The sequence below is a fragment of the Cibotium barometz genome, chromosome 52 (genome assembly GCF_041138505.1).
Source record: "Cibotium barometz isolate CiBa-2024 chromosome 52, ASM4113850v1, whole genome shotgun sequence".
NCBI lineage: Eukaryota > Viridiplantae > Streptophyta > Polypodiopsida > Cyatheales > Cibotiaceae > Cibotium > Cibotium barometz.
This window is the reverse complement of record NC_141097.1, coordinates 39568678-39581085: the sequence shown is the minus strand read 5'-3', so window position 1 is coordinate 39581085 and position 12408 is coordinate 39568678. Positions and strand designations below refer to the sequence as shown.

Genomic DNA, 12408 nt, shown 5'->3' with positions numbered 1-12408 from the left:
GGTAGAGAAAATAGCTTACTTTGATATTGAGATGGCAAGACTTCGGGAGAAGATGCTTACGGGAGCACCTAGTTCTCTTGCAACAGGTAGTTTTGAACCCGTGTTCTTCCGTGATACCTAGTTCGGTGGCCCTTCTTTCATGCTAGAGCTTTATGCTGGTGACAAGAGGGAGCAACTCAAGACTTTGAGGATTCTTGGCTGAACTGAGGGATTACATACTTGGCCTTCCACCTTTCCCAGGTAACGGGAAAGTACAGATTGTACAAGGGTTTCTCCAAGGCTGAGGGAAGGTCCTGACCATGTGGATAAGCCGATTTTAGGGGCTGAATTTTAGGCTCAGTTCCAGGTTGATTTTTTTCAATGGGATGATGAGTTCAATGTGATGGACAGACTTGCAGATGACCAGATTTGCAAATTTGAGCATGTGATGTGAGTTGGATGTATCTTCATATACTTATTCTGTGACGTGTATGGTAAGGGGGGGACACTTTTTTTGGCGTGGATCCTTGTGATCACAGGCTACCTAGTATATATACCAAGAGTTGATGCGAAGGATTGGATGCTGCTATGCACTTTGCTGATTTTATTTTGCACGCAGAGTTGTCATGATTGATAATTCCTTTGTGCATCCAGGAAGTTGTCATGATCGATAGTTTATTTTGTAGGCAAAGTTGTCATGATCGATAGTTCCTTCGTGCATCTAGGAATAACATCATTTAGTCCTCAATAAATATATTACAATCACGAAGCCTCCACAAAGGAATTTCGTCAAGGTAGTTGCTTCGATTCGAATCCATGTATGTCACAATCAAGTGTTAGTGACCATAATTGCCTATTACTTTCTTGTACGATCATTGATCTTGCCTATTTCGAGTTTATCTACAATAACTTTAGATCATGTGCATGATCCAACACATTTCTTGGAGGTAGTGCATAGGATCTCAAGTGTGGTTTTATTATCATCTTCTGACAGAGAGTTTCTAGTCTTAGACTAGGGATTCAGTATGGCTACATGTGGGTAACTTTTAGAGACTCTGATGAGTTTGATCCACCACGGAAGCATGTCTTGATTTTTGTTGAGAAAATTACACTGATGAGAGTTCTATATGACCATGAATAACTTTATTGTTGTCAGCATGGTGAAGATGGGCCACAGTACAAGGTGTTTTTCCTTGAGGTGCACTAGGTTTACTGGTGATTACACTGGTAAAGTAGAATGTGCAGATTTTTGGTACGGTAGAATAGATGTCCCCTTACAAGATTGGATGATAGAGGATAGGCCCAAGTTCCGGTTTACCTTATGGAGCTAGATGGGTACTAGCTCTTAGTACTGTAGATGTTAACCAAGAGGGACATTTACGCTGATTTGTATACACAGTATGACGTTATCACCTATACTTGATTTTCCAGATGCCTTTGGCTCACATAGGTCCTCTAGCCCCGGATCAAAGCAAACGTTGGATGGCTTTTGTTGTAGAGTCTTTTTTGTATGCTGTGATGATAGTGGGTTTCCTTAGGGCGCATTTTAGATGCATCTTTGTTTCATCTTAGATTTTAAGATGAGAGAAGCTATCACTTACTGTATGTGAGATGAAGCTCTTGATAGAACTTGATCATCCAAGGATTTTATCTGCTGAATGGAGCTTAAGTTTCTAGTGTGCAGATACAAAGGTGGAAGTGGGTGTATAGTCGATTCCTTGGAAGAATTTTACAACTTTGTATGGGATTTATTGTTGGGAATCAAGGGCTTACCTCTATTGTGTACCCACTCATATAAGTGTGGCTCAGGCAGTCCGACTCTCCGAGACAGAGTGACCCGGGGGTATGCAGCTCTTGCTGGCCTTGAGCGTCAGTGTCATCAGGCACATTTTCAGGAACCCCGCACGAAGGGGTGGCTCTTTGATACATTAGTGACACCAGCCTTGATGTATGCAGCAGCGGTTTGGGCACCATGGCTTGCAGCTTCCACATGGGTACAGCTGGAGAGACCACATATCTTGATGCTCTTGAGGATGATACGCAGCAAACCATCCGTCCCGCACGACATTGTTCGAGCTGAGTTTGCTGCACCACCTATGGCAGTGGAGGCATTGTTCCAGACGATCTCCTTTCTATACAGGATGAGGGAGATGCCCACGGAGAGATTATCCCGCCGAGCTTTTGAGGCATCCAGACGGCTGGCCGAGGCTGGACAAACTGGATATTGGTATGCACAAATGCTACAGTGGTTCTCACATCATGGGATAGACATTGAGTGGTTGCCACCTTTTCAGTATGATCAGTCTGCTCCACGGGGTTACCTCTCTCTCAATGAGAGGAACAGAGTGATGAGACAGGACATATGGCAGCGCTACATACAGGAGACACGGACAGCACTAGAGAGCCCACTACCACCGAAGCTGCTGTATTACAGAGACCACTTTATGAGCATCTCAGGGGATGGGTTTATACAACGACCGCGGTATATGGATGTATACATGCCACACAGCTCTCGCGTTGCTATTGGAGAGCTACGAGTCTCATCACATCAGCTAGAGATAGAGGCTGGGAGAGTGACACGGGTTCCCAGAGCCGAGCGGATATGCAGATTGTGCCGCGAGGAGGTGGAGACTGAGGATCATTTTGTATGTAGATGTAGAGCCCACCAGGGGGTCAGAGATAGATATGCAGGATTGTTTGAGGAGCACTCTTCACTACATCAGTTGATGGAGGCCTCGGACCAGCGACAGCTTGGCAGACTACTACTAGAGCTTCATAGTTCTCGAGAGAGACTCCTCCAGACACTCGCTCCCACTAGGGGTGGGAGACATTCCTAGCTCACAGATTTCTTCTAGAGAGCTATGCCAGTGCCAGCTGATGTACCACGTGGGGTGACCGCACAAAGAGCAGAGGAATTGAGAGCCAGGAGGAGACCTAGAAAGACTGGACACAGAGCACCCCGACTCCGTCACCGAGAGATAGCAGCTATCCGGATGAGACACCAGATGGAGACACACGAGAGGCTAGCTCGCTTTCATTCAGACTCAGGGTACATGTTCACGCCACTCACAGCCTCAGCATCGGCGATGTATGATATCTTATATCCCTCTTATGGCACTGGATGGAGTTAGACAAAACATAGATCTGCATAGCATGCTTGTACTACCCCTTCAGCATATAGAGATGCATCTTGCCTTAGCACTCCATCCACATCCACATCCACATCCCCACCCCCCTTTATATTGTTTGTATATGGGCTCCACTGATCCATGATGATTCACAGTTGTATCCAGACACATGCACACTTTTTCTTTTCTTTCTTTTCCTTTTCTTTCTTTTTCTTTTCTTCCAATGACCAGAAGAACACAGTTGTATTATTTTTTGTCTCATAGGCCGACTTTGGCCTCCCGTAGACGTTAATATATCTTTCTTTCTTTCTTTCTTTCTCCCGTAGACGTTACTACTGGAACTTCATAGTTCTCGAGAGAGACTCCTCCACACACCCGCTCCAGCTCACAGATTTCTTCCAGAGAGCTATGCCAGTGCCAGTTGATGTACCACGTGGGGTGACCGCACAGAGAGCAGAGGAATTGAGAGCCAGGAGGAGACCTAGACAGACTGGACATAGAGCACCCCGACTCCGTCACCGAGAGATAGCAGCTATCCGAATGAGACACCAGATGGAGACACAGGAGAGGGTAGCTCGCTTTCATTCAGACTCAGGGTACATGTTCACGCCATTCACAGCCTCAGCATCGGCGATGTATGATATCTTATATCCCTCTTATGGCACTGGATGGAGTTAGACATAGATCTGCATAGCATGCTTGTACTACCCCTTCAGCATATAGAGATGCATCTTGCCTTAGCACTCCATCCACATCCCCACCCCCCCTTATATTGTTTGTATATGGGCTCCACCGATCCATGATGATTCACAGTTGTATCCAAACACACGCACACTTTTTCTTTTCTTTCTTTTCTTCCGATGACCAGAAGAACACAGTTGTATTATTTTTTTTTGTCTCATAGGCCGACTTTGGCCTCTCGTAGACATTAATATATCTTTCTTTCTTTCCTCTCTCTCTCTCTCTCTCTCTCTCTCTCTCTCGTTTATCTCTGTTAGTCAAATGACATGATGATGTTCTAGTTCAAGCTCCCATAGTCTGGCTACTTGCAACCCTAGCACTGAGTTGCTAGGGTCGTAGTTTTACTTGAGGCTCGATTGCCGTACACGAGTGTTCTACACTTACGATAGCCCCAAGATTATGCGAGGAAATAACAAGGAACGTTATATGAGACAAATTGATGTGTTGTGCTAACCTAAAATTCAATGTCCTTCAAGTGGGAGGCTAGTTGTGTCAAGATGGGATTGAAATCACTCCAATTTAATCTTATGTTTAAAGGGGGTCTTGTATGGAGTGTATCCTAGAGGTATGGGACACTAGGATATGCTACATGCAGGGTTTCTTGATACATCTATATTCCTATTTGGTGGATGTCTGGACTGAGGGGAAGCGGCGGTTGATTTGACAGGAAGGTAGAAAGAATTAGATTGTGGATTGTAGATGATCGGAGAGAGGATTATGTAGTTGCTTGGTGTTTGCAACTATGATTGGGTCTATATTTTGGGTAAAGTAGTTACGCTTTGCTGGATGCTAGGTGAAGCTACTTTGCTTCACTGAGATAGTTCTAAGGATCTTCATGTGCACACACATATTTCGAGATCTAGTTTCAAGGCAAATTTTGCTAAATTTGAGATTAGTAGATTTCTCAAATAGATTATTCTCGCAAGAAGATTCAATTTCTATGACGGAAGAAATTGCTAGCAATCTAATCTTTTAGAAGAGTCCAAGCTAAGGAGTGATGGATTTGCAAGATGTATATGGGGTATGTTATGGTGGTATGCGATGCTAGGACCTATCACATGTACGCGTTTATAGGATTCTATCGAGGCATATGTTTTAGCCTCTAATGGGATAGTTATCCAAAAATCAAGATTGCTAGATACATGGTTCATGGGGTGCATATACTAGCCTCTGACATGGCAGATGTCCAATCTTACAACCTATTACTATGGCTATTATCTAGGACTGTGTAGGTACAGTACGACACAATATTGTACAGTTCCATATAGGCCATTTTTTTATTAAAAAAATAATAATCCCCCCCCCCCCCACGGCCCCCTCTTTTGTTTTTGACTATTGCTATTTTGACCCTTTAAAAAAAAAAAAATGATTGTTTATGGCTGTTTTTGAATGTAATGGGGCTTGCTTGATTTTGGTGTCCTTTTAGGCTCAGCAGCCAAGGATCTATGGATGTTCACTTTTGGTGTGGTTGCAAAGGATCTGTGTAATCATTGCTCTGTATTTGGAGGGTTGAGGTGAGGCACCTTCCTTAGTTAGGGCAACAAGAAGGGAAGGCTTCTCCTCAACTACCTCCCTCTCTCTGTCTTCGCAGACCGTCTTCCAACAATCGGGCCTTGGCCCTTGGCCTTGGGTGGGTGCCTTGGACTCTTTCGCCTCCCTTTAAAAAGCTCTCCTCCAACCTTCTCTCCATCACAAGTTTCAAGCTCTTATAGCTCTAGCCTCTGAAGCTCAAGCTCCCATTGCTCTCAAGCTTTGTAGCTCTCTATCCTTTCAAATTGATAATCCATAAATTTATAAGTGTTTTTTTTAAACCGTATTGTACTCCAAAATTTCGCACGGTACGGTAAATTCCCATACGATATCATACGATACGCGAACAACTATGCTGGTAGGGTTACACTAGTTTGACCCGATGGAGAGTTGATACTGGCAGATTTCCGCTTTGCATCTCGTAACTCGTTACCTTGACACAGTGGTTGTATGGAACTTGAAGTTCTTGGATACTTTACATAGTCCAAGCTTGGCTCAGATAGGTCCCTAGTCATGATGATTGTCTTTACTTTATAAGGCAACAGACAGAATGTATCAAATCTTGGTGAAATGTTAATATGTGGACACCAAGAGACCATTTGGTTGATTGGAATTGCCTATGATTAAGCTGAGCATATGATTCCTGGCAACAACTAGGCCATCTTTATTGCAAGGCTATAGAAGCCTAGGTTTTCCCAAAGACTTTAGAGCTTGAAGACTCTAGGAGCAGTCAACCCTCGTGAAGGGTTGATGACTTATTGTATAGTCATCGCATGGATGTGAACGGACAGATATTGGCTCGGTCTAGAGGGTTTTATAAGTGGTGTTATGGTTTAAACAAAGGCCTGATAAGTCTTATCAGAGGTGTTATGTTTTGAACATGGTTCTGATGAGTGCATTCTCTGATGTTACTCATGATGAGAGTGCTGAAATACTTGAAAGTCATATGATTCTAGAACAAGGAAGAATTTGCTGATCATCCTCAATCTAATGGGCAAACAGAGAGGGTGAATCTGCCTTGTGCATACCTCTCCAAGAGGCCATCAGATTGGGAGAAGTACATTCGAATGGTCGAATTAGCTTAAAATCCTTGGTAACGGTAGGACTTTAGGGTATTCAAATTTCTGCAGTTAGAGATTTCCTAATGGATTTGCAAGAGATAGGGTCACTCCACAATTCTATCAGCAGTGCTCAGGATACGAAGTGTTCATTGAGGAAGTTTTCCGAGGGATTACTTGTATATTTGAGAGTACCCAAAAGTTGTAAGGCGTTGCAAGCGGGGATGGATCCCCTAGGTACAAGAACATGAATTACCCAATCGTGGTGTGGCTAGGTAATATGATAAGCTACGATAATTGTCTCCATGATTTCAGGTTATCCAATTCCATGGGAGTTGAAGGTTGAGAGGTGGTTGGATTTTTTACGCCCTTGATTTGGTTTTGATTCCGTCTTTTGTTCCACGGAGATAGTCCTATAGGAGCGGTGCTTTATGACTAAGTTGGTTCCTATATAGGTAACTATACGGAAAGATTAGACGTGTGAACTAGATTATGGAGTCAATTGTCAGACGTAGTTTGAGTTTCCTTTGTTTATATCCAAGAGTGGAAATGTCTTAGGATTGGTCAAAACATTTGATCTTTCCTGTAGACGCTTTGATGCACTGCAAAAAAGGTTGGACATCTTGCACAAGTTTGATTGTGACGCATTTACCAAGTGGCCAAAAAGATGAGAGAGCCTTGGTGGAGCTAATGGATTTACGAATTTCGACAGAATCTCATTGAGATTATGCTGACATACTACTACATCAAGCACCACAATGTCCGGAGTTGAATGAATGCCCCTAACAGACCCTCAAAACAGTCACGCCATTGGACTACCACTAGGAGCTGAAGAACCGATGGGAGAATTTCGAAATTCCTATGAGAGATATCTTACTCAATTTCTTGCTACATGCATTCCAAAGTTGCAACAAGAAAGGAACCTTCTTTGGAAATTATTTAAGCCATCAATCCACAAGAATGTTTGCATAATCCCAAGAGCTTTTCATAGGCGGTGTGGATGGCAAGCACCTACACAAAATGGAAGGGTTCCAAGCATGGCCTAAAACCCAACCCATGAGAGTGGGTCAGCAAGATTGTTGAGTCTACGACTCTCAAAAGAATTGCCTACAACCATGCTTTGATTGTGACTATAGTATGTAGCCCAGAATAAGCAATCTAGCAAAAACTGCCAATGAGTGCAACCACGATCTAGCACTAACAGCCACAACCACCACAAGCTCACAACCCTAATGCTTGGGAAAGCACCTGGCGAACAACTACGAAGTCACCAACTGATAGACTCAGTTCACCTTCTGCTTCTGCATCGAACGCATGCATGACCTGCAACAAGATTGGAAAACCTTCAAAACAACGCACCTGTTCCTGTAATGCCAACTAGTGAAAACCTAGTTAAAAAATTCAAGACAAACATTCCAAATCCTGCAAACAAAAACAAGACCTGCCTCATAAATGAGCATTGGCTCATAAAATTTTCTATGTCATAATATAAGCAGAGATCACTGAGGCAACATAAATTGCCATAAGTTATCATGCTTGAAAATTTTAACTCACCTCAGCCAGGTATACCCTGGGATTTCTGTTTGCCTTACTGGTTGCTAGACCTTCCCATGAGTTAGAGAGATCGGCCTCCTCTTCGCTTGACCTAACATTCTCAATTACAGGCACCTTTGGCACTGTGTCAATGACCGAAATTTTAGCCTCTGTAGGGGGCATGGAATCATTCCTCTGGCGTTCTGACACAATCTTCAAAATTTTGAAAAAAACAAAAAAAAATCATACTGAAAACATGATTCTCAAATTAATCCTTGTTTAGTTTTAGCAACAAAACACAACAAGCATGACTCCAGACTACTTAAAAAGTACTTGCGCCTGTATCTGATCCAATAATTCTGCAGCACGCTGATGGTATGACCGTTCATTTTCAACCTGAGAGAGAGTATTTACATGAGAACGACCAATGAATCACAATAAATAAATCCAACCAAGAGAGGTCCCTCTAAAGACATACTAAGGCAATAAGACGTTGGAACGTAAGGCGCTGCTGTTGGGTTTCTACAGCAGTCATTGCAGCTGCTGCCTCCTTCCCAAGCACAGCCATCGACGATGCAATTTCCTGCATCTTAGATTCTGCCATTTGCAACTTCAAAGCATTGTCGGCACCAGCTCCACTCTCTTTCAGCCGCGCCTGCTGACGTCTTCCCAGTTCAGCAGCCTGAGAGAGCAAAGCATGTATTTAGAAACCAAAAACAAAGCTCTCCCATAATCCAAGACCTTTCCCCTCTTAAGAGTTCTCTCAAGGGAACAAAAAAACAAAAGAGTGTTCACGTGTTGACAATCCAAATTCGAGCTATTCTCTTCTATTGAAGAGATAGTATGCTTGTGCTTTAGAAGGCTAAGTCTCTCTTATGTACAAGTGGGATTGTACAAGCCTTCTGCTCTTATTTCTCAAACCAAAAGACTATAATACAGGTCCTCCAGTGATAACCTCTGCTGGTGCATTTTGGAAATTGGACAGCCTTGGGACTGCATAACTGAGGTAAATGTGATTAGTTCCCACTGGTGGACAATATGGGTCAAGATCAAGGATGTTTGAAACAAAACTCGACAATCACATGACACAGTCAATCCTGCTAAAGCCTCCACTCTGAGGGAAACATGCAAGGCTTCTCGACTTGAGATCACAAGATTGTCATAAATCTACCAGATGCTATACTCCACTTGTATTCGAGGACTTTTGTGGCCTTGTTGTGCATCTTTCCTCTCGATCTAGTTCTGGTAGCTTAGCCACATCTTCAATAAAAATCAATAAAGTTCACTTTCTTGTTTACAACCGTGGCATTGAAATCTCCAAGTAGAATGCCAAACAGAGTAAGAAGGACAAGGTTAGTCCATTAATTGAAAACGCAATCTAGAAATAGAAAAGACAAGACTCGAGAAGCCAACGGGCACATAGCCCAGCAGTGCGGGTTTGTGACCTAAGGAGAGGAGGTCCCACGTTCAATTCCCCTCAGGCCCCTGCTGGTAATGTGGCCTCTTTGAGACCACAAATTGTAACGCCTTCAGGCAGAAAGACCAAGCCACCTCTCTCTCAGCAGGTACTAAATTGTGATTACAGAAGGATCTCCTCATGGACCCGGGGGGGTGGGGGGGATTTTTCAAGAATCAAGAACAAATAAACAACTTACAACAATGCAAAAGCAATCAAGCCTCCCCATGTGAATGATGAGTATGAGAGAGAGAGAATGAAATGATATATTAACGTCTCTAAGAGGCCATAATGGCCTATGAGACCAAAACTGAGAGTACATCTGAAGTTGGTGTCTCATCAAAGAGAACAACTAAATGAGACTAAAAAGTACAATAAACTGATTGTCCTACAGTTATAAGAACAGAACTGTAAGACTCCGAGATGATACTAAGTAGAAAATACTGGAAAATACTGAAAAATGTATATCAGGTAGATCCATGTATACTGATCAGTTGAAGTGTTGCCCTCTCCTTAGATCAAGTATCTCCGCCATGGGGCTGTCTAGAATGGAGAGGTCGTAGAAGCAAGGTAGGCGCCTCCGATGCCGAGCAATAATGGCTCTGATCTGGTGATGGTGAGGATGCCGTGGTCGGGATCCTCGTGGGCATGGCCGACGAGCACGACATAAGATAACTGCTCTATCTGTGGTGACTCTCTAGGAGCGTGGTCGATGCCCTGATGGCCCAATGGAGGAGGTATCAGGAGGTGTGTAGGCTGGGGTGCTGGTGCTGGTGCCGAAGAAATCTGTTAGGGTCCTCTGTCTAGGTACATCATGGCTCGGCCTCCTGTCTGCCAAGAGGGTCTCTCTGTGTCTCCTGAGCTCAAGTAGAAACAATCCCAAGCATCTCTGATCCTCAAACTCCATGACCCTGCGTAACGGCCCAAAACCCTCTCGGAAGAGGCAGTGATATCTCCCTCGGATCTCATAATAGACTGTACATCGGCAAATGTAGTGTTCCTCTGTCTCTACCTCCTGGTAGCATAGCTAACAAATGCGGTCATCCAAGATATGATGCACATATCGCCTGTTGGGATAAAGGCATTATGCCCACCCTTATAGTGTGTACTAGCCCATAAGTTTTATAGTACATAGTACACTTAGTACTTTTAATGTACTAAGTGCACTATGTGTACTAGTGCAAATATACATGTGTGATAAGGGAGTCACACACTCATACATTGAGTTGACTTACCTCCACATGTCTCTCTCTCTCTCTCACCCTTCTTCTCTATGTGTATCTCCCACATGAAACCCTAACTCTCTCCCTTCAACTGGTATCAGAGCTCTGGTTTTAGGGTTTTGTTCTCAAGGGTGCAGAGCTGGAAATCGACTGTAGAAGAGTTGCAAAACGAGCTGAGTTGTAGTCTGGTACCCTCGAGCAGATCTGCAGACACTCGAGCTCTGCAGCTATGGCGTCCCGTTTCTGGACTCAACACGTGTGACCAACAGCGATATCAGAGCCGGTTGCCATCCAGACACACGGTAGCAGTGCATAGCACAAGGTGTTGGCCACGAGTTGCAGCAAGGCGTTGGACGTCAGACGCCTGGCCACCGCAAGCAGAGCATCGCATACACTAGGGCCTGGCCACAAGGCGTAGCAACGCACACCACAAGGCGGATAAGCGCACGCAGGCAGGCGGGTATGCACACTCAGGCGGACACCTAAAAGCAGCTCCTTCAGTTTGCGATCGCCATTTTTTTTTCAAAGAAAGTGTTGGGCAGCGACTGTGTGTCCCTGCGTTGAACCAGTGTGTGCCCTTGGCGCCATCTGTGGGAAAACCAGTGTGTGCCCTTGCGCTTTGCTCCGAATGCTCCAAAGACGACCTCCCCTGCGACATTCAAAGGCCAAGCAGTTTTTCAGACTGCAGCAGCATCAGCACGACCCCCCCCCCTTTTCCTGCAAACAGAAATTTTCAGAGGTACTTGCTTCAATTTTTTGGGATTTGCATGTCAATTATCATCAATTGAGCAGGTACAGGTCCAAATTGCTCAAATTTGAGCACAATTGGCAACAATTGGGTGACATTGGTCACATTCCGGGTCAATTTACAGGAAATTGGATGTCAAAATTTGGGGCTTTTGATGTAATTGTGCCATTGGGCATTCATACATGCTGTATGATGTGAGCAATCTCACATTTGGGCCAAATTTGCAGGAAATTGGAGTGCAAATCAAAGGGCTTTTGTGTCAATTGGGTTGATTTGCATGCAAGCACTGGCATTTGATGCTTTGGGCAATGTGTTGATGCCTGTCAAGCACTCAATGTGCCAGTAAATCAAGGGGCTTTTATGTATTGGATGTATATGTGGCCAAGGGGAAGCATTGTGAAGACTCTGGATGCCTTCATGTGCATAAATGTACCATTCATGATCAGAAATTGATCTTGAATCAAGGGGCTTTTCAAGATTTTGTGCTTGTTGAGCTTGGCAAAGCAGCAGGGAAGACTTTTATGCCTTGAACCCTCAGAAATCCACTTGTAGTTAAGGGGCTTTTGCTCAATTTCTGTCCGGGACTGTTGTATGCAGTGGTAGGGACTGTCAAGGTCTGATTTTCACTCATTTGGACAGCCAGGATAGCATTTATTGCTACTGTACTTGCTGGTACAGATTTGGTACAACTTTGTACAAGTTTTGGCATGGCTGTACATTGATTTGAGTGAGGAAAAGGCTCATTTTCAGCTGCTGTACTTGCCGGTACAGATTTGGTACATCATTGGTGAGCACTTAGTACTGTTGTACAGTACTTTGGAAGGGGAACAGAGCACATCTAAGGTGCTGTCATAAATCTGCAGCAACCAGATTTTGGTGATTTTATCACATTCAGTGGGAGGAGAGTTGCATTCGTGCTTCCGCAGTGGGAGATAAACTTTGGGAGAACAACTGTGAGCACTTTGTGTGCTTTGGTGCAGTGTTTGGACATCTTGCAGGGAGTCAGGCATTG

At 44.1% G+C, this 12408-nt stretch overlaps 1 protein-coding gene across 7 annotated transcripts in view; it reads right to left on the bottom strand.

Annotated features, from left to right (window-relative positions):
• LOC147609101 (SH3 domain-containing protein 3-like) overlaps positions 1–12408 on the bottom strand; it is a 102662-nt gene that overhangs the window by 69230 nt on the left and 21024 nt on the right. For all 7 annotated transcript variants that reach the window (XR_015264369.1, XR_015264370.1, XR_015264371.1 and 4 more), the window contains 4 exons: positions 8448–8651; positions 8303–8365; positions 7991–8182; positions 7685–7759 (listed from right to left, as the gene is read on the bottom strand). Coding sequence is in view for 4 of the 7 variants with exons in the window: in XM_086788559.1 (XP_086644685.1) it covers positions 7685–7759; positions 7991–8182; positions 8303–8365; positions 8448–8651 (534 nt within the window). In the remaining 3 variants the exon portion in view is untranslated. The remainder of the gene's footprint in view (positions 1–7684; positions 7760–7990; positions 8183–8302; positions 8366–8447; positions 8652–12408) is intronic.